The following is a 23,506-nucleotide window of genomic DNA, read 5'->3' on the forward strand; positions in this document are numbered from 1 at the left end:
CTTACACTCCCCGATTGGCGTACAGTTCTGGTTTGCCCACGAGGCAGGCCACTGGACTAATCAATGATTTAATACTGTAGATATATATATATTTTTTTATATTAATAAAAACTGGTTTTCCCCGCTCCTCCACCCCTCCTGCCCTGAAAATTTTATTTCTCCCTCCTCCCCACCAGGTTCTCGCCTCAGAATTCCGTGCGGAGTTCCGAAGGCGCGCGGAGCATGAATGTCGGCTGTAAAATCGGCGTGGGACGGCCACCACCTGCAGGTAAGTACATTTGCATGTAAGTATTCTTCATTTACATATTTAGATAAAGGGCTCGCCGCCGTGAGGCGGGGGGGGGGGGGTAGCCAATCCAACGTCCCCCTGCCGTTGGAAATATGTGGCAGGCCCTTCTCAACGTCGCGGGTTAAGGTGGGCATCTCCCTGCAGAATTCCATCGGTTCCCCGCACCGCGACATCGAGGGGACGGTAAAATTCAGCCGCATGTATTGAAAGCTCTCTATACTTACGCTGGGCTGCAGTACCGACAGTGGACCATGGTGGCATCCAAGCATTATTCCGTCCCAAATTTAGTTTAGTTTAGAGATACAGCACTGAAACAGGCCCTTCGGCCCACCGAGTCTGTGCCGACCATCAACCACCCACTTATACTAATCCTACACTAATTCCATATTCCTACCACATCCCCACCTGTCCCTACATTTCCCTACCACCTACCTATACTAGGGGCAATTTATAATGGCCAATTTACCTATCAACCTGCAAGTCTTTGGCATGTGGGAGGAAACCGGAGCACCCGGAGGAAACCCACGCAGACACAGGGAGAACTTGCAAACTCCACACAGGCAGTACCCAGAATCTAACCCGGGTCGCTGGAGCTGTGAGGCTGCGGTGCTAACCACTGCGCCACTGTGCCGCCCTGGTTTCTATGCCAGACTACTTCATACAATTTAACAGCACAGAAGATCACATTTGGTGATGTTATGAGACAGCATACAAGTGAATCGCGATCACTGCAAAGGAGACTGAGCTCTTCAAAGGAGTGAAGAGAGATGGCAGTTTGATATCTATAGCACAGTGACACGCTGTTTTAACTTTAGATTATGTTTCTTCTGTGACGTCAACTGAAAGGACACATGGCTTCAGAAATGGGAACATTTGTTATGCCTTAAGACAACTCAGTGAGCAATTCCCAGCAACTATCATGATAACATCACAGTGCTCAATTTGACCACAGGGTACGTGGCAGAAAGAAAAATTAAATGCGAATCACGGGGACTCTGGGGAATTATCTGTTTTTTTTATCTATGCCACAAAAATTATTTGTCTGCAATTTGTTTAACAGATGGAGAGAAATGTGTGGTTTTATTTCTTTTGTTGCAAAATGACCACATCAGATTCACCATGGAGTTCATGGTAAAGAGAATAATGCTGAGGTTGTTTCCACTATGAAATACACAGCAGGAAGTCATTAGAGTTCTCTGTTACACTCTTTATATCGTGCTCCTCAGCCTTGACTGATCTTACATTCCTCACGATGCATCGGAATACCGCACAGGTAGTGTCACGGCATGTTCAGATAGCAACGGCACTGTCATAAAAAAAAACAGGAAACAGTCGGCAGACCAGGCAGCATCTGGGGAAAGAGTTCGGATACAGGCCCTAGATCAGAACTAGAAGGTATTACAGATGGATGGCATATCAAAAAGGACGGGAAACGGGAGGGATAAAAAACACAACTATATGGAAGTATGAAAAAAAGGCAAAGCTACTGAGCTGAGGCCTTAGAATCTCTGCCCAGGTATTCCTTACTACACTTCTCACCGCTGAGTAGTTGTGCAACTTTGATACGGCACAGACCATGGATGGACATGACAAGGGCCTGTTTTACAACTCAGACCAAACCAGTGCATTTACCAAATGAACAGGATAATCATATCCAAAGGGGCTGGTACTCCACCTCTCTGCAGTCTGGTTGTGAGTCTAAATACTGTAGTGGTTCTTTGGGTTGGCAGTGTAGACTGTTGGACTGAGGAAAGCCTAATCTGTGCAGGTTTGCAGTATTCACTTGGTACATTATTAAATTTATTCATTTTTTAAATTTTCAATACCAGATCAGTTTGAGCAGAGGAAGAATGCTTTTAAATCATGCTATTTTTCCATTTCATAGAGTCATAGAGAGATACAGCACTGAAAGAGGCCCTTCGGCCCACCGAGTCTGTGCCGACCATCAACCACCCATTTATACTAATCCTACATTAATCCCATGTCCCCTACCACATCCCCACCTTCCCTCAATTCTCCTACTACCTACCTACACTAGGGGCAATTTACAATGGCCAATTTACCTATCAACCTGCAAGTCTTTGGGAGGAAACCGGAGCACCCGGCGGAAACCCACGCAGTCACAGGGAGAACTTGCAAACTCCGCACAGGCAGGACCCAGAACCGAACCCGGGTCGCTGGAGCTGTGAGGCTGCGGTGCTAACCACTGCGCCACTGTGCCGCCCATTTCATTTCGCTTTCACTGCCTATGAGAGACGATCAACCATTTCAAAAGGAAATTGGATGGGCACTTAAGGGAAATAAACTTGCAGGGCTACGGGGATAGAGTGGAGGGAATGGGACTGATTGGGTTGGTCTACAGAGAGCTGACATGGGACTCGATGGGCCGAATGGCCTCCTTCTGTGCCGTAATGACTCTAATTTAGGTAGACGCTTTAACATTCTTTTGGCAGGTTGAGGTGTCAGAGTGAATATCACCGGTCAACTCCCTCCATGGCCTGTCCCTACCTATCTCTGTAACCTCCTCCAATCCCACAACGCTCTGAGACATCGGAGTTTCTCCAGTTATGACCTCTTGAGCATTCCTGATTTTAATCGCTCCACCATTGGAGGGCGTGCCTTCAGATGTCTGGACCCTAAGCTCTGGAATTCCCTCCCTAAATCCCTCCACCTCTCTACCTCTCCCTCCTCCTTTGAGGCTCCTTAAAACTTTCTCTTTGACCAAGCTTTTGGTCATCTGACCTAATATCTCCTTATGTGGCTCAGTGTCAAATTTTTCTTTATAATGCTCCTATGAAGTGCCTTGGGATGTGTTATTATGTTAAAGGTGCTATATAAATACAGGTTGTTTTTGTGGGGAAACAATGTCAGATTAATTTGCTCTAAAATCCAATATTTTACTAATGACGCTCAGCTTGAGATCAACAATCTCAGAACCTGAAGCTGTATCAAAATTGCTATTTCCCAATTTCATCAACATTCCAATTCAAAAATGTTATTTAAAGCAGCATTGTAGCTATGGTAAACTAACTGAAGCTGGGAGTTTTCTGGCCCATGTTATTCGGTACCACACATCATGAAAATTTAAGAAGATTGTAGTTGGGTTTGAGTTCTAGAATCTCCAGCCAGGGAAAACAGCCTCGCAACATCTACCCTATCAAGCCCACTGAGAATCTTTCTGAGCTTCTGAGAATCTTTCTACCCTGACATGTGACTCCAAACCCACAGTAATGTGGTTGACTCTTCTGAAATGGCCTAGCAAGCCACTCAGTTGTCCAGGGCAATTAGGGATGGGCAACGAATGCTGGCCTTGCCAGTGATGCCCATGTCCCATGTAAGAATGAAAAAAAAAAAGTTATTCTATTTGTTGTAAAAATTATGCTTTCTCTTACACAGGACTTTGGGATCTCCCAAAATATTCCACAGCCACTGAGGTACCTTTGCAGGTGAATGACTGTTAAGATCTAGGCAAACATTGCAGCCAATTTGCACACAGCAAGGTGCAACAAATAGCCTTGGTTTAACATTTCAGTGATGCTACACATTTTGAGGTACAGTACCAGCCTAGATTACATGTTTAAGACTGTAGTGGAACTTTAATCCACAATTTTCCTACAATGGCTTTTAAAGAATACATCACTGGCAATAAGCAGCAAATGGTAATGTCTTACATTAGTGTGCCCCACCCAGTAGAATGAAAATTCTGTTACGACCGAGGTGGGAGGAGTGCACTGTCTTTCTCTAGTCCCACTTCTCCACGGGTCACAACATATATTTAAATATTTTATTCAGTTACTAATACGCCCAATTATATACTCTATTTTTATTTCAGAACAAAATCCACCAACCAGGTTTCTTTAATAAACAACAAAATTATTAATTTATTATAAATCAAGACTTCTTCAGTAAAGATGCAAAGCTTATTAACACACAGGCTGAAATATGAAAGTTCCCTTCTAAATTAGCCCAACGCACATGCACATACCGGTTAAAGAAAAAATAAATACGTTTTCTCTGCAGAGATTGCTTTATAAAAAAAGACAAAAAAACCCAACAACTTTGGCCCAATAATTGTTAATTCTTGAATGAAAAAGGATAAGATATGGCATGTTCCCAGTCCTTTACTCTGGCGCCCAAATATGCATAGATGGCCGGCACTGGGATTTTTTTGGAGCAGTTCTTCTCAGGTGACGTCGAGGATTAGTCTGGCAGGCTTTCCAGGAGAAATGTAGCATCAGGGGTTTCAGCTATCACACTGGATTCTCAGGGTTTCTCAAAGAGGTGGAAAAAGGATGAGCTGGTGGCTTCTCTCTCTTAGCAGGCTTACCCCCAACTGACTCAAAACAATATCCAAAACAAAACCAACCCTTGACCACCATAAATCTTGACATGTCACTTCTCTGTAAACAACTCCCCTAGTCAGAAGGCTCCTGCTGTTTACTTAGCTGAAGACATGTGATTTCCAGTAAGTGTGTTTTTAAACAAAGCCCCAAAGTCCTTCCGGTGACCTTTTTTTTAAAAAAAACGTCTAGCATGTATGGAATCTCTTCAATCTTTCAAATGAATCAAATTCCACAATTTTTAAACACAAGTCCGTAAAACATATTTAAAAAAATGTAAGCACTTTCATAATAATTCACTGAGTATTATTCCTTTGCTCACTTGAGTGATGTACTATTTTATTGTTTAGCGAGACCATCCTTCATCTCCACGCATAAAGATCTCTTCTGCATTGTGTGGACAGATCACCTTTTAAAGAACTACCTTTGCGTTTCTAGTTAGCGAGTTGAGGGCGGCACAGTGGCGCAGTGGTTAGCACCGCAGCCTCACAGCTCCAGGGACCCGGGTTCGATTCTGGGTACTGCCTGTGTGGAGTTTGCAAGTTCTCCCTGTGTCTGCGTGGGTTTTCTCCGGGTGCTCCGGTTTCCTCCCACAAGCCAAAAGACTTGCAGGTTGACAGGTAAATTGGCCATTATAAATTGTCACCAGTATAGGTAGGTAGGTGGTAGGGAAATATAGGGACAGGTGGGGATGTTTGTTGGGAATATGGGATTAGTGTAGGATTAGTATAAATGGGTGGTTGATGTTCGGCACAGACTCGGTGGGCTGAAGGGCCTGTTTCAGTGCTGTATCTCTAATCTAATCTAATCTTATTGTACTTGACTGCTTTAGGTTACGGAGCTCTGATCCAGGAAGCCTTGAACCTGCTCACCTTAAAGCCAGGAGGTCCCTGAGATCCAGGCAATCCCGTTACTCCAACACGACCGCGCCCTCCAGATGCACCAATCAATCCTATGCTTCCATCATCTCCCTGTTCTCCCTAAGGTATGAGGAAAAATGACATGTTAACAAACCTCATGAGAAACAAATTAATTCTAAAACAGCCACTGTTCTCTAAAAGAGATAATTCATTGCAATGAAAATAAACACAGAGCAACAAATGTATGGAGGCTCTCTCACAGGGATATAGGGTGCAGTCCAGAGTTCATTGCACTTCATAATTTTGAACACCTCTATCCAATCACCTTTTAACTTTCTCTGTTCTAATTAAAACAGGATCAGTTCCTTCAGTCTCCCATTACTGAAACCTCCCAGCCCCACTGTAATCTTAGCAAATCTCTTCTGCGCCCGCTTCGCAGACTTGACATCCTTCCTAAAAAGCAGGGCCCCATTTATAAAACCCTAGGAGACAATGTGCTTCTTATTTTGACAGCTTTATCAACTTGCCTCCTGAATGGAATATCACTTCAAGTAGCCAAGATTAAAAAGGAAGTCTGCTCTCTCCATTAGATATTCAACAGAAGAGAGCAGACAGTCATGGTGTAGGAAAAGGAAATTCCTTTTGATCAGGAATTAGTTCCGATAAAGGTGCTTTGATAGTGCAGCTGCGTGTTTCACTTCTCAATTAATGCAGCTTTGACAGAAAGATACAACATGTGTGAGAAGAGTCTGTGGGAAATGCAGGCCAGTTATTCATGTCCATCAAGATGTGAGCCCTGTTAACATTTTGATTGCTTGACTGTTTCAAAGGAAATACTTTTACATCAAAGAGATTGCATGGAACTATTAACCCTGTCCTTGCTGCTTTGGTTCCAACGAGGATGATTAAGTTCCAAAGGACTCTGAAAGTTCGTTTATTTTACGTATAATGTCTTATTCTGAATGATTAATGCTGCAATTAATTTTGCATTATAAACAGCTGATTTGCCCAGAGGAACTGTTATATTTCACACAAAAAGGCATCTTTCAGAATTTTAATCCCTTCACGGATTGATTCCATAGCCTAGACGTTCGGGAGTGGATGTGGGGCCTCGGGACGGTTCCAGGGATCACGGGGGCCAATCGGGGGTCTGATCTGGTGATCGGAGTGGGGGGTGGTGGGCGGGGGAGGATTGAGGCTAGGAAGCAGCAATGATAGGAAGGGGGGGATTAAATGTGGGTTCTCCTGCTCCTCCTAACTCCACATTCAGATATGTAAATGTAGAAAACTTCTTGTGGGCCAATGGCGAGCCCAAGGTCTGGATTCCGAGGATGTGGGCTGTCTCAAAGAGAACCAATATTGCAAAGGGGGTCTCAAATAGGTGCTATTTCCCTTATCTGTGTATGTAACTGGTCTAACACCTGCTTCAGGCATGGGTAAAGGACACCTAGTTTTTCCTTTCCCAATATAGCAGATGTATCACTTTATTTGTAAGTAAATCCAGAGCACATGCCACAGCCATCAATTTACTGCAATTGGGGTTAGTTGTTTGATCTGGGCTAAGCGAATTGAAATACAGTGGCGGCTAAGGACCTCAGCCTGTTTATGGAGAGTGGAATTGGCAGGACTCATTCATTGAACTATTGGGAAGCTCATCTCTTATGCTTATGTGTGGTGTATTTACTTTTACCACTATGTAATATTACAGTTGGGGATTGACATCAGTCAGGGATAGTTACTTAAATGATATCAATACAGATGTCTTTACCAGAAGCAAAATCTTACCTGGATTCCTAGTTTGCCATTGATACCGGGAGCTCCATCCAACCCTGGAGCCCCTTCTTGACCCTGACGACCAACAACACCTCTTGGACCTGGGGGACCGACAGGACCCTGAGCATTGAGCACAAAACATGCCATTAGTTAAACTTTAAAATATTCTGAATTACAGCATTGTGCATAATATCCATCTTTGTTCTGATAGACCTACAACAATGTATTAAACTATTGGAAATTATTTATATTTGCAGCCTCGTAGCCCATCAATCACATCCTTAGGACATCTCAAAACCCTTCGTAACCAACGAAATAGATTGATGTGCAGTTGGTGCTGTTACGCAGCTGAATTAATGAATGAATGCGTATATGTAGTTTTATGATCATAAGAAATAGGAGCAGGAGTAGGCCATTCGGCCCGTCGAGCCTGCTCCACCACTCAAACAGATCATGCTGATCATCTACTCTGTGCCATTTTCCCCACTATCCCCATATCCCTTGATGTCGTTAGTTTCCAGAAATCTATCGATTGCTGTCTTGAACATGCTCAATGATTGAGCTTCCACAGCCCTCTGGGGTAGAAAATTCCACAGATTCACCACCCACTGAGCAAAGAAATTCCTCCTCACCTCAGTCTTAAATGGCCTACCCCTTATTCTGAAACTGTGTCCCTGGTTCTAGACTCACCAGCCAGGGGAAACATCCTATCCACATCTACCCTGTCACACCCTGTCAGAATTTTGTAAGTTTCAATGAGATCATCTCTCATTCTTCAAAATTCTAGAGAACACAGGCCCAGTTTCTGGAATCTCTCCTCATAAGGCAATCCTGTCATCCCAGGGATTAGTCTGGTGAACCTCCATTGGCAAGTATATCCATCCTTAGATAAGGAGACCAAAACTGTACACAATACTCCAGGTGCGGTCTCACCAAGGCTTCATACAATTGAAGCAATACATCTTTACCTCTATACTCAAATCCCTTTGCAATGATCGCCTCATGAGTGTCTCATGAACAAGGACACCCAGGTCTCTTTGGACATCAACACTTCCCAACCTCTCACCATTTACAAAATACTCTGCCTTTCTGTTTTTTCCACCAAAGTGGATCACTTCACACTTATTCACATTATATTCCAGCTGCCATGTTCTTGCCCATTCACTTAGCCTGTCCAAATCCCCTTGAAGCCTCCTTGCATCCTCCTCACAACTTACATTCCCTCCTCGTTTTGTGTCATCCGCAAATTTGAAAATTTTACAATTGGTCCCCATTTCCAGACCATTTATATAGATTGTGAACAGCTGTGGCCCCAGCACTGATCCTTGTGGTACCCCACTAGTAACAGCCTGCCATCCTGTGAATAACCCATTTATTCCTACTCTCTGTTTTCTGGCTGTTAACCAATTCTCAATTCATTGCAGTACATTACCCCCAATCCCACGTGCTCTAATTTTGTTTACTAACCTCCTGTGTGGGACCTTATCGAAAGCCTTTTGAAAATCCAAATACACCACATCCACTGGTTCTCCTTTATCTATGCTGCATGTAACATCCTCAAAAACTCTAATAGGTTTGTCAAACATGATTTCCCTTTCATAAATCCATGTTGACTCTGCCTAATCATATCATTAGTTTCCAAGTGTTCAGTTATCTCACCTTTTATAATAGATTCTAACATTTTCTCTGCTACTGATGTCAAACTAACAGGTCTGTAGTAGTCTGTTTCCTCTCTTGCTCCCTTCTTAAATTGCTACTTTTCAGTCTGCAGGAACCCTTCCAGAATCTATAGAATATTGAAAGATAACCACCAATGCATCCACTATCTCTATAGCCACTTCCTTCAATACTCTGGGATGTAGCTCATCTGGTCCTGTGGATTTATCAACTTTCAATCCAATTAATTTTTTGAGTACTACCTTTTTATTGATACTAATTACTTTCAGTTCCTCAATGTTTACAAGTCCCTTGGTTCCCTAGTATTTCTGGGAGATTTTCTATGTCTTCCTCCATGAAGACAGACACAAATTAATGGTTTAGTTTCTCCACCATTTCCTCATTCCTCACCACAAACTCCCTGTCTCCACCTGCAATGGACCCACACTTGTCCTTGCTAATTGTTTCCTTTTCATGTACCAAAAGAAGTGTTTACAGTCCGCCTTTATAGTTGTCGCTAAATTCATAATCTCTTTTCCCTCTTTTTTTAAAATCAGTTTCTTGGTCCTCCTTTGCTGGACTCAAAATTGCTCCCAATCCTTGGTCTTCCACTTCTACTGCGGACCTTATAAGCAACTTCCTTTGACATCTACAGACAACACTTACTGGTGGGCCTGGGCTTCCTTGCATGCCATGGGAACCTGCTTTTCCTTGTCGTCCCTGAACAAAAAAGAAAGGATTAGAAGAAAGAAAGAATTGCATTTATATAGCACCTTTCATGAAGATAGGATGTCCCAAAGCACTTTGCAGCCGATGAAGTACTTTTGAAGTGTAGTCACTGTTGTAATGTAGGAAGGACAGCATCCAATTTACACCCAGCAAACCCCCACAAACAGCAATGTGATAATGACCAGATAATGTGTTTTAGTGATGTTGATTGAGGGATACATATTGGCTAGGACACTGGGGAGAACTCTTCTGCAAAATAGTGTGAACTTTAACATCCACTTGAGAGGGCTGACAGGGCCTCAGTGTAACATCTCATCTGAAAGACGGCACCTCCAACAGTGCAGCACTCCCTCAGTAATTAACTGGAGTGTCTTGATTATTGTGTTCAGGTCCTGGAGTAGATCTAGAACCCAGAATCTTCTGAATCAGAGGCACCATCCACTGAGCCACAGGCTCAATAGAACCCTGGCCGCTTTAAAGCATTAGTGTAACCTGTATTATTGCATAATACTGCTCAGTTTCAACGCACTTTTACATTTGTTTTTTTCCTGCAGTTCAGGTCACGAGAGAGTGACGTCTATTCCATGGCTTCCTGTCTTTACATTGCTAGAAGGAGCAGCCAGATCCTGGAGGCTGAATTCCACACCCACAAAACTGTGGGTCTATGAGAATGAGAGATAGAAATGTGGTGAGCTGGCAGTTGGATGTCACTGAGCTGAACTACCAAAGCAGCGAATGTAACAGCACCATTCCACAGGCAGCATTTGGTTAAAGGGTGTGATATCTTACAGTGTAATATATGCAGAAACACCACCACAGGATGGTACTGAATATCAGAGTAAACAGCTTCCAATAAGCATACTTAGAGTTTCCTTGTAACTCCAGGATTCCAACGACAGGTTCATCTTGCACTTGACTTGATTCTCTCCATTGGCAAATTTGACTAGTTCTTGAGATGGTACCTGGGAGGTTATCTAAGTATCTAAGTCTGTCTATTGCCCTGTTCAAACTGAAAAACAGGGCAGTAGGCAAACAAAATAGAAAAGTGCTACAGCTCACTGGCTACCCAACGGGGTTTTCCTTCTCTCAACTCCTGCTTGATGTCTGTCATCAACCTCTTTTGGCCCACCATGAAGCATTTTACTACATTAAAAGTGCCACGTCAATTATTATTCTTAGGTCATGGCATTTCTTTGAGAATCTATAGAATTTCTAATTGCTCCGCAGGTTTCAACTTAAAAATAGAAGGCAGGTTACGCTATTGAGTAAGTAAGCAGGTTTGGCTTAAGAGTTTACACGTAGGAACCCTACACATTCCTTACTTTTACAATGACGTGTGGGAGTGTTGAATAGGGGGATTACTGAGTGTTATAGCTGACTCAGCAGATACACTGCTTATTCTCTCCCCCCCCCCACCCCCACCCCCACCCCAGCTAATGTTGTAGGTATGACATGTTAGAATGCAGTGATTACACACACAGGCATTACTGATACACAAACACCACCAGAAACAGAAATCATCACTGCCAGCAACTTTGTTTCTCCACAGGTGTTGCTCTAAGTGAAAGGGAGATGCCAATGGGCAGCCTTTCAATAAGTTGAGTAGAGTATGCATGCGTTTTGGCCAAAGAGCTGATTGTTTGAAGCTACACAAAAGAATTGTGAATTCTCTTCTCTGATCTGAGCTTGCCATCTAATCACACACATGTGTGACAATGCAATTGTCGCAGGAAACTAGTAGATTATATATTCTTTGAACAAAAGTTCGATGTAGGAATTGTCACTCACAGTACTCTTTAAAGAAATGGACACTGATGAGGTATATCCTCCTGACAGCATTTTGGGGAATACATACTTGAGCATATTTCAGACCACTGGTCTCAAACTTGCTTCAACATTGCCCTAAAAGTGTAGCACATGGAAGATAATATATATATCAAACCTCTTGCGACAGGCATGGCTATTACACTTTGGGCTTCTTTTCAATGAAAGGTTGGCTTTCTATACTTGCAATTTTCCCCATTTTTTAAAAAACTTTTGCTTCCATTCCCCATGGAACACATTATAAATTCCAAACTCTGCTCATCAGCTGCGTTTTTCAAACTCTTGGCTTAGTTGTAGGAGAACGGAGCTGATAGTTGCTACAGTGGAAAGGTTTGTAATTACTTAGTGAGAAAGCTGAGCACTGTTGAGGGATTTGGAATGACTTAAGCCCTTTTTTTCATTGCTGCTAAATAGTCCTCTGGCACAATCCTACATTGAGGCTGAAACACAATTCTTCCCAGACAGTGTAAGTGTCTACCTCCTTCCAACACTGGCTAATATTTGATGCACAGCAATTATGCTTCAGAGTTGTGAGGCATTCTATGAATGAAGTAAGAAATGAAATCTTGATGGGGGCAAACAAAGGTCAAGCAGAATACTTCAGACATAACAAGTGGAAAACGTGAAGACTGAAATTATGGCCAGCTGACCTAAACTCCAGAGCGAGGATGCATTTAAGATCCATGTTTTCTATTTGAAAAAATGTGCTGCAATACAGTTTGCACATACTGAGCTCCCAATCTCAGCCAAAACGCAAAGGCGACACAGACAAAGTTGCAGGAAGGGTCATTCTAAAGCTGCCCAAATCCACGTATGAATAATGGCACTTGGCATAGACCTGGGAGTTGATTTACCTTCCCCCTCCAACCTGTCCTCATCCCAAATGCATGAGGCACAGATCATGCATGATGTAGGAGAAAATTACTTTAAATAAAAAAAGGAAGGCTAACCTCAAACTAATCACAGTACAGATTAAAAGCCAGCACCTAACAAGGATCTACGTAATAGGTCGCACTGGTACTGCTTGGCTCGATACTGTGGCGTTTAGATTTCACACAAACTAGAAATTAATGTATAACTGAAATATTTGGTGATTATTTTTCCCCAGATGTGAATTCTTTGCACGAATATGCATTCCGGTACAGAGAATATTTCTGTCAAGTCTACATGATACATTGTGTTTTGACTCTGCTCCTGTCTTGTTCATGACTTTTTAGATTAGATTAGATTAGAGATACAGCACTGAAACAGGCCCTTCGGCCCACCGAGTCTGTGCCGAACATCATTCAATAAACCACTGACTGCTCACATCATGCCCTTGCACAATATCATTCCAAAGCCAATCCCATTCCGACTTGCCAAGCACATGTTCTTTTCTGCTTGGAATGTAAGTAGGTGCATTCTGTAATAATGCAAATGGTATTCCTTCTCTGGAAAAACTTCTTTCATGTCAGTTCACCCCTTCTATTGTCTCTCCAGCATTGCTGAAAATAGAGACATGTTGTCGAAGCTTTTCGTCTTGCACTCATCGGGACAATCCACAAGAATACCAACGTAAGGGAAAACAACAACTTTATACTGTGTGACTATACAGTATAAAGTTGTTGTTTTCCCTTACGTTGGTATTCTTGTGGATTGCCCCGATGAGTGCAAGACGAAAAGCTTCGACAACATGTCTCTATTTTCAGCAATACTCAAGTTCTGTACTACCAAATGACTATATTATCTCTCTGGTATTATGCCACGTGCTGTGCAGCTGATGCTAAGAATAGATGACAGTAACACTGGCTGTAAAAGGAGATAGGAATTCTGATGGTGAATGTGAACTGGGACAGCTATATAAAGATAAAAAATATAAAGGCTAAACAAAGTTTTGGAGACAAAGACCGAAACACACTGTAAGCCATAGTTTTTACTGAAGCTAAATGTTTGTTAATCATTAATTTCAGCAGTGAAAGTTGCATGTTTAGCCCCAAGGCGTCAAGTCACATTTCATCTTTACTTTGGAAACAGAATAGTGCATGTCTAAAGTAAATAGTTCAAGATAATTCAGTGGGAATTCTAAAATGTTTTGAAATTATCAACAAAAGCAACAAGGGCAATTAAATGTTCACATGCATTTAGGAATTTTGGTACCTTCAAATTACTCACAGGTTCTCTATGAGCACAATCAATCAGCAGAGCGGCTTAAACTATGGTTAATTGTGCTCCATTGATATATGCTAGAATCGCATTTGTTTTCCATTTATATAAATGATTCAGAGAAAGGCATAAGAGGAACGATGATAGCAAATAAGGATGACAGTTTGTTGATGATGTCCAAATTAGAGTGTGTGGCAAATTGTGAGGAAAGTGCAAGATGTTGCAGGAGGACATGGACATATTAGTGGAGTGGGCAAATAGGTGGCAAATACAGTTCAATACAGAGGAATGTGAATCATTACATTTTGAGATAAAATAACAGTGAAAAGAAGTAAACCCCAAGATGTAATGCAAAATGCAGGACCAGAGAGATCTAGGATGCAGACACTTGGGTCTTTAAAAGAAATGAGTGCAGGTAGGAAAAGCAGCCATTAAGAGGCAAATGGGATTCTGACATTAGTACACAGGGACATTGATTACAAACACAAGACGTGATGCTGAATTTGTACAAAACACTGGTTAGGCCACAGTTAGAATATGTATGCAGTTCTGGGGACCCCATTATAGAGAGGATACTGGCACCACAGAAAGGGTATAGCAAAGATTCACTAATATTCCAGAATGAGAGGTTGTAGCAAAAAGAACAGAACAACTTGCATTTCCACAGTGCCTTTCACAACCTCAGTACTCTTGAAACATAGTCACTGTTATAATGTGGGAAATGCAGCAGCCAATTTGCACGCAGCAAACTCTCACAAACAGCAAAGTGATAATGGCCAAAAAATCTGCTTCTGTGATGTTGATTGGGGGATAAATATTATCCGGGACACCGGGGAGAACCCCCCTGCTCTTCTTCGAAATAGTGCCATGGGATCGTTCGCGTCACCCGCGAGGGCAGTCGGTTTAACGCCTCATCTGAAAGACAGCATCTCTGACAGTGCAGCACTCCCTCACTGCTGGAGTGTCAGCCTTGATTTTTGTGCTTAAGTCTTGAAGTGCAATTATCATTAAACATTTTTTCACTGGAACAGAGAAGGTTGTGGAGCTCTAATCATCTTCAAAATTCTGAAAGGTGTTGAAATGGTATACGGTGAAAAATTTGGTGGGCAAATCCGTTAACAAGGGGGCACAGCTTGGGGATCATTACTAGAAGGACAACGGTGGGAATTGCAAGAATTCTTTTCATAGAGAAAGTTATTAGAACACGGAATGCTCTACCAGTGGTTACAGAGGCAACAAATAAGAAGCCACTTGAAATGGACATGAACATATGTCTTAAAAGGGTGAACAGAAACGTATATTGGGCAAGAGCAAAGGAACCAGAACAGGTGCAACAGGACAAATTGCTTCCTTCTGGCTATTCATTTCTAAGATTTGATGCCCTTGGCTGTTATGAAACAACATTACTTAATATGGGGCAGAAGATTGAACAGACTACAGTTACCTACCTCTTGACCTTTTGATCCTTTTACACCTGGTTTACCTGGGGGTCCAGGGTTACCCTAGAAATTCAAAACAAATAATTGAGGAATTATCTGCAATGCTATATCTAGTGTAAGTCAGCGTTTTTATGTTTCCCCGCGCCCAATGTGGAATCAATTACTGTAACACTTCCCATCCAGACAAATTCTCCACCCACGGCACAATCACATAAGTAACTCAACACTTGTGGTTTGCAGAGCAGAATGAAGAAATTCCGGCATTCTATTAAAATGAAATTTTAATCTCAGGAAGCACTTACACAAGCTCGTGGATTTTTATGAAGTTTTAATGTGCACTTACTAGTAAACCTTGCTGGCCATGCTTCCCTCTCTCACCATCCAGGCCTTGCTGACCCTGTAGGGGGACATATGTCAGTGAATGTTAATGCTGCCAAAATCTACTAAGTCAGTAAAACTTTGGGGATTTTAAATTCAAATACCCAAGTAACGTCACATGTTTATTGTGCACTGCCTGTTGCTATTAAATGTAAAGATAACTTTTCTCAAAATTGAGATAGTATAGCAGTTTCCCTAATCACATAGCGTCTTGCAATAATCCCCTCTGTCGTCAGTGCTTGCTGAATAAATCAGGGACATTGTTGTATCTTCTAATTATGTAAAATGCCAGCATTTTTGGCAATATGCTGCGATTGGTCCACAATACCTGCCCCAATTCTAGAGGTCTCAATTCAAGCACGAGTACCTAGAGTTTGCTATCTCATAATCCATACAAGTACTCACTGCCTACATATATGTAAACAACAACAAATTGCATTTGAAGGAGATTAGAGATGGGGAGGGGCGAGGCCATAGAGGGCTTTGACAACATGGATGAGGATTTTAAAATTGAGGGGTTGCCAGAGCAGGAGCCAATGTAGGTCAGCGAGCACAGCAGGTTGATGGGTGAATGGGACTCGGTACAAGTTCGGATACGAGCAGCTGAATTTTCAATGAGCTCAAGTTTGCAGAGGGTGCAAGATGGGAGGTCAGCCAGGGAGCATTGGAATAGACATGTCTAGAGGTAACAAAGGCATGGATGAGGTTTTCAGCAGCTGATGAGCTGAGACAGGGGCGGGGTCGGATAATGCTCGCTGGTGTGAATTTTGAGAATGAATCGCAATTGGATACTAGGAGGAAGATGGGAGGGGAAATATTTAAACAGGTGCAGACAAGGAGGTTGGACATGTATACGTGGACAGTCCCATACAGAGGGAATAATTGTCACTTCACATATTTATAAAGGCGATCTGGAACACATAGTCATTTTATAGTTGGCATTTTGTCTGTTTATCTTGTGTATTGTGGGCCAATCGTGCTACACTTCCCCATTATCAAATCTCAGTTAAGCCCATGTGACTGCATTAGTTTATTTTTCCATTTATCAGACCGATCTTTCTTGAAGCAAGAGATCAGTTTAGGGCCAAATTGTGCTAAGTGTTGACCAGTAGAACTATGCTGAGGTGGCTTAGATCAATGTAATGCAGGACTCTAACAGCAGATCAAAAGGAGGCTTTCATCCAGTCAATACAGCGGATTCAGACACATGTCCCTGAATTACCCATTCTACCACCTAGCCCTCGGTGTATTACTAAGTTTCTCTCTCTGATTTTAATCACTGTACCATTGGCGGCCGGGCCTTCAGCTGCTTAGGCCCTAAGCTCTGGAATTTCCTCCCTACAGCTCTCTGCCTCTCTATATCTCTCTCCTCCTTTAAGATGCTCCTTAAAACCTACCTCTTTGATCAAGCTTTTGGTCGCCTGCCCTAATATCTCCTTATGTGGCTTGGTGTCAAGTTTCATTTAATAAAGCTCCTGTGAAAGGCGCTATATAAATAAAAGTTGTTGTTTGCTCTCTGACTTTGCTGTCAGCAATTTCGCAACAAATGCTTCAATCTTATCAAACTACCGAGCCCATTAATAAGTGGACATACTGTTAAGTGGCGCAGTGGTTATCACCAAAGCCTCACAGCCCCAGCAACCTGGGTTCAATTCTGGGTACTGCCTGTGCGGAGTTTGTAAGTTCTCCCTGTGACCGCGTGGGTTTCCTCCGGGTGCTCTGGTTTCCTCCCACATGCCAAAAGACTTGCAGGTTGATAGGTAAATTGGCCATTGTAAATTGCCCCTAGTATAGGTAGGTGGTAGGGAAATATAGGGACAGGTGGGGATGTGGTAGGAATATGGAATTAGTGTAGGATTAGTATAAATGGTTAGTTGATGGTCGGCACAGACTCGGTGGGCCGAAGGGCCTGTTTCAGTGCTGTATCTCTAAATAAATAAATAATAAACTGCTTTCGGTCTTTTGTTCCTGAATGGACGAGTGTTGTAGTCGCAACTCAGTAGTTAGGGAGCACTGTGACAAACTCTACACCTGTAAAAGCTTCATCGGCTACTTAATTCATGAAAAACTGAGCCTCGAGTGATGGTCATTGCTGAGACAGGCTGCAGGCAGGCAAGGTGCTAAGAACAGTAAGGTGGGACAGAATGATACTGAGGGATGTGGTAAATAACTTACAATATAACCAGGGTCTCCAGGTTCGCCTCTGTCTCCTCGATCCCCAACAGGGCCCTGTAAAAGAAAAACACACGTGCACTTTAGTTGTTCGGTCTTTTTCTCCTCTTTCACAATAAATAGTGGATAAAGTGCCCACTATCAATATTCCCTGGAGTTTAGAAGAATGAGAGGTGATCGAATTGAAACATATAAAATTGTTAAGGGACTTGACAGGGTAGATGCTGAGAAAATGTTTCCCCTGGTTGGGGAATCTGGAACACAGGGGTCACAGTCTCAGAATAAGGGGTCGGCCAGTTAGCAAACAAGGAGATAAGGAGAAATTTCCTCACTTGGAGGGTTGTGAATCTTTGGAACTCTCTACCCAGAGAGCAGTGAATGCTCAGTCGTTGAGTATATTCAAGATAGGGGTCGATAGATTTTTGGGCACTGAAAGAATTAAGGGGTATGGGGATAGTACGGGAAGGTGGAGTTGAGGTAGAAGATCATCTGTGATCCTGTTGAATGGGAAAGCAGGCTCGAAGGGCCGAATGGCCGACTCCAGCTCCTATTTCTTATGTTCCTATGACTGAAAATCGGCAGGACCGGTGCAGAATTCTTCTATTTAACTTCACTCGCTTTGCTATATCAGCTGTGGCTCAGTTCGTTGCACTCTTATCTTGGAGTCAGAAATTCCTGGGTTCACATCCCATTCCAGGAGTTAAGCACGAAAATCAAGGCCGCTAGTCCAATGCAGTACTGGAGAAGTGCTGTCTCTTGCACAAGATGTTACACTGAGGCAGGTGAAGAGAAGCCAGCGAGTTATTCTTGACCAATATTTATCCCTCAATCAACATCCCACAAATAGATTATCTGGTCATGACCACATTGCGGTTTAAGGGAGCTTTCTGTGTGTAAATTGACTGCCACGTTTCCTGCATTACAACAGTAACCATGAGCCGGATCTTGTGCTCAGCCTGATGTCAGGTTCCGTGATTGGGGGTTGGTGGTGGTGGGGGGGGGTTTGGTGGGGGGGGTCGCTGGTGGGGATGGAGAATTGGAGCAGCAGAGGTCCACCATGGAACTCGACGCCGGGATTGCTGGGCCCGATCTTCCTGGGGGGGGGTGGGGAATCTCCGTGGCGGCCCCTCCGCCTCTCTGTGACGGGACCCTGGTTAGAATATTTTAAATACCTATCTGCATACATTACCACATCATCCACATGATCTTCAGAACAACGGGCAGCACTCATGGGGCCTTCGTTTTCCTGTCCACGTAAAGCTAGTGCCACCAAGGAGGGGAAGGGATCACCGCTGCATTCTGAGTATAGATGGGGGAAACGGGGACAACTCTGCATTTTGTTTAGGGCTGGCAGCCTTTTAAAAATAGCGCCAGCAGATGCTCACGAATCAGGTGACGCTGTTCATGGTGTCACCGAGGCCACCCCCCCGGCCATGTGATTGGGGGGGGGGGGGGCACCATCAATATGCTAAGTGGCCATCTGCCGCAGAATCGCGGCAGTGCGGGTTCCGTGCGGGGCGGCTGCCAGATCCAGCCCTGTACTTCATCGGCTGTCAAGCACTTTGAGACATCTGGTGGTTGTGAAAGGCACTACATAAATGCAACTCTTTCTGGCTCTCTATAAAATGAACCTTCATGCTTTCATGTCCCACTTTTTATTTTGATTTGCTTTTCATAACCATCAATTTGCAGAAATTGTAGCAGGTGTCTTTTCCACTAGCCAGGGACAGCATTCCAGAGTGGGGTTAGCAACACCTTAGTACTTAGAAATTCCTTAAGTACTTAGATAATTGTCAAGTCTAGAAGAGTTAAGTAAATTATTTAAAGTTTGAAATTAATGAGAACATTGGCTGGAAGTCATCTAGCGAGCATCTGTTGAGATTTGGATGTGCAATAGCCCTAAGTACTCTCGTAACAATTTAACGACTGGAAACTGAATTGTCTTTGTGATTCACTGCACAAGTTGTCACCACACTGAAGGACACCTCGGGGCTTTGACTTGTAATGCAGCTCGAGTTAGGTTACATCAACTAATTGCATGCAGATGTGAGGCCTGAATTTTGCACTGGGGATATGACAGTACAGATAGCTAGCAGAAGCATCTATAATTCCTCTCATCACTATTCTAGTGGAAGGGATAGCCCATTTAGTTTTAAGCAGGTTAACAGTGCAACTTCAGTGTTCAAGACGCCATCATATAACTCTTATATGCACCCAGCAGAAGGAACTGCATCATAAGGGTTATGCTATCCTGTATTTGGTAAGCTGTTGGTTAAGAGATAGACATAGTAGCCCAAAACTCTATGATCCTTTGCTGCACTCCCACTATAACTCCACATGGAGTGCAGTGGAAGACTCATGTATATTCAGGCTATGATTTGTATCTCCCAGTCAGCAGCATACCAAATAAGTGATGTCCTACCCTTCACGATTCAGCTCCATCTGCTGGATACATATGCAGCTACACAATATAGTCTCAAACACTGGCTGAGAAGCCCTTCGGCCTCTCTGGGGCTGGGGTAGTTTGTTTAGCTGAGGCTTCTACCAGGGCTTCTCCGTGTCTGACTTGCCCTTCCAAGGTGAAAGGAATTTCAGAAAAATGCATTAACTGTTCTTAACTCTGGATGGAGTGTAGTGAAAAGTCCAGGATATAGGCAATGGTCCAGACTATCTGGGTCATGGCCTGTGCTTTCAGCTTCTGGCGGGGAGGGGCTCTTGTTTGGTGTGCCTGCCCCTTACGTAGCATCCTGTCTCAGATGGTGCAGGGATTCCCAGGCCAGGAGTCCCCAAGTCTGTCAGAATGCCTGGCCTTCAAGCAGTGGAATTGGGGTTCACCTTGGGGTTCTAGTCTAGGGCAGTGCCTGCTTCCCCAAGGGTTTGTACCATTCCGCGGTCTCCTTATAATGAGACTGCTTGGAACTGAGTTGGTCGATTTCTAGAGGGGGTGGGGAGGTGATCTGATACTTTCCCAGTAGCCTGCCCCAGGTGGGCAACCAGGATATGCTCATTGATGGTGCTGACATCTGCCAAAGATGCTAGGAAAGTGCCCTTTTTGGGGTTCTAAAAGAGATCGCTGCAGAGATAGTGGATGCGCTGGCTATGATTCTCCAAAATTCCCTAGATTCTGGAACAGTCCCAGCAATTTGGAAGTTAGCAAATGTAACACTGCTATACAAGAAAGGAGGAAGGGAGAAAACAGGGAGCGACAGGCCATTTAGTGACATCAGTCATCGGGAAAGTGCTGGAATCTATTATTAAGGAAGTCTTAACAATGCACTTAGAAAAGCACAGTATGATCAGAACAAGTCAACATGGTTTTACAAAAGGAAAATCCTGTTTGACAAATTTATTAGAATGTTTTGAGGATGTAACTATTAGGGTAGATGAAGGGGAACCAGTAGATGTAGTATACTTGGATTTCCAAAAGGTATTCGATAAGGTGCCACATAAAAGGTTAATACACAAGATAAGGGCTCATGTATTTGGGGTGATATAGTAGCATGGATGGAGAATTAGTTAATAGACCGGAAGCAAAGAGTAGCAATAATAAATGGGGCATTTTCAAATTGGTAGACTGTGACTAGGTCCTTGGCTTTATCATTTCTTGGCAATCAAGACTGAATACAGTACTCAAGGTGCAGTCTGACCAGAGCACAATTCAGTTTCAGCATAACCCGCTCTGATTTATACAATGACATGGTATGCTAAATAGGCCTCTTGCTCAATTTGTTCATTGTTGCTTTACAGCGATTAAAGTGATGACTACTCACACTACCAGAGCTTTTTCAACCTCAGCTTCAGTGAATTCTACAATATTCCTGTTTGTTGACCAATTCTTTCACTCAATGTGTAGCACCTTACTTCTGTTATTCTGCCTATTCACAGAAATTGCCAGTTCTTGGTTATGCCATGCGACTAGATCTCCCTTTTGGCTTGCTATTGCCTGTGAACTTGTCCATTTGGTAAGAAGGAAACAGCAGATCAAACACGGAGCAAACTGGGGGACTGGTCTGAAAAGTGACTCACATTCTACAAGGTGGAAAAAAGCAAGGTGATGAGAGTGGGGAAAGGGAACCAACTGTGGAAATATAAAGTGAAAGATGGTAGACTACAGGATATAATATGCCAGAGGGATTGCAAAGGGGTTGGTTGGGGGGGAGGGGCAGGGGTAAGGGTTGGCAGAGGTGAGCAGAAAGTTTGTAAAAACCATTAGCACAGTGAGTGTCGTTGGCAAAGAAGGCAAGCAAGATCTTGAGTGAACAACCACAAGACCCAAGGGGTTACAAGAAGGATTTTTGGGTATAGTTGAGCTAATAGAATGTTATTGTTTATCGCAAGGGGAATTGAATACAAAAGTAGGGAGGTTATGCTTCAGCTGTACATGGCATTGGTGAGACCACATCTGGAGTACTGTGTACAGTACAGCTCTCCTTATTTAAGGAAAGATGTAAATGCATTGGAGGCAGTACAGATAAGGTTTACTAGACTAACACCTGGAATGGGCGGGCTGTCTTACGAGGAAAGATTGGACAGGCTAGGCTTGTATCTGCTGGAATTTAGAAGAGTAGGAGGCGACTTGATTGAAAAATATAAGATCCTGTGGGGTCTTGACAGGGTGGATGTGGAAAGGATGTTTCCCCTTGTGGGAGAATCTCGAACTAGGGGTCACTGTTTAAAAATAAGGGGTCGCCCATTTAAGACAGAGATGAGAAGAAATTTTTTCTCTCAAAGGGCCGAGAGTCTTTGGAATTCTCTTCCTCAAAAGGCAGTGGAAACAGTATCTTTGAATATTTTTAAGACAGAGGTAGATAGATTCTTGATAAGCAAGGGGGTGGAAGGCTATTGGGGGAAGGTGGAAATGTGGAGTACTCAGTTCAGCCATGAACATTGAATGGCGGAGCAGGCTCGAAGGGCCGAATGGCCTACTCCTGCTCCTAATTCATATGCTCGTATGTTCACTTTGCTATAATTCTGACCGTTGTACTACAGTGAATTAAACAAGACTGCCTGGCATAATGTTTTGATGCGGGTCATTGGCCGGAATTTTCCCAGGTAGGTCAGAATCCTGATGGAAGGTTGATTCTAATTAGGAAGCCGCCTCCGGGAGACCATGTCCAATTAGGGACGCCGGCTGGGTATCAGTGTCAGGAGCTGTTTTCAGCGCGGCCTGTGAGTAAAGCCACTGGCCTCCTTCACAGTATGGGGACTACTGAGGGGTCACCAGCTGAGGCAGCGTGGTGCCATGGAGGTGCCTTCAGTAGGAGGGCAGTGGCTGCCATTGTAGCAAGTACAGCAGGGCCGGAAACATTGTTCTCCATGACATGGCTGCAATGATCTGCCTTTTGTTTACATGGATACGTGAGCTTTGAGCATTACAGGCAGTAAATGAATATAAGGCCGCAAATGTTCCACAGCTCGGACCTCCTGCTGCCTTCGATGCAGTGCTGGACTTCTGATAAGCGGGAGGGGCCCATGAGATGCCAGGAGATATGCCTCCCTTGATGAAAATGGCCATTAATTGAGGCCTTAATAGTCTTAGTTGCTTCCCTGCCTCCCATGGGTGGGCTGCTGATTCCACTCTCAGCCCACCCCTGGGTAATTCGCCCAGAGGTGGGAACACGTCTTGGGAGTTGTCCCATTTACCTAGCTCACCGCCTCCAAACCCGCGTCTAAGGGGCCAGGAAAATTCTGCCTATTGTTTCCGGTTTGGAATTTGCAAGTCGTGCTTTAATAGTTTTTAAATACTGGCATCATCGAGATCAGAAATGGGATTCCCTCCAGTAAATTTGTTAGTGTGCACAACAGTTGAGTCAGTACTGGTTTGGAGGCTCGCTGTGTGTCTATACTGAGATAGTTGGGGCAAGTTATGGGTATCAAGTGGACACAGCACCAGGCATTATCACC

The 23,506-nt window shown here is 43.5% G+C and overlaps 1 protein-coding gene across 1 annotated transcript in view; it reads right to left on the reverse strand.

Moving 5' to 3' along the window:
* Window positions 1-23,506, reverse strand: part of col27a1b (collagen, type XXVII, alpha 1b) — a 592,171-nt gene that overhangs the window by 39,255 nt on the left and 529,410 nt on the right. Inside the window, exons 43-48 of the mRNA XM_068012172.1 lie at window positions 17,606-17,659; window positions 15,396-15,449; window positions 15,062-15,115; window positions 9,585-9,638; window positions 7,275-7,382; window positions 5,502-5,609 (exon numbers count right to left, since the gene is read on the reverse strand). Coding sequence (XP_067868273.1) covers window positions 5,502-5,609; window positions 7,275-7,382; window positions 9,585-9,638; window positions 15,062-15,115; window positions 15,396-15,449; window positions 17,606-17,659 — 432 coding nt within the window. The remainder of the gene's footprint in view (window positions 1-5,501; window positions 5,610-7,274; window positions 7,383-9,584; window positions 9,639-15,061; window positions 15,116-15,395; window positions 15,450-17,605; window positions 17,660-23,506) is intronic.

This window comes from Heterodontus francisci, chromosome 32 (genome assembly GCF_036365525.1).
Source record: "Heterodontus francisci isolate sHetFra1 chromosome 32, sHetFra1.hap1, whole genome shotgun sequence".
NCBI lineage: Eukaryota > Metazoa > Chordata > Chondrichthyes > Heterodontiformes > Heterodontidae > Heterodontus > Heterodontus francisci.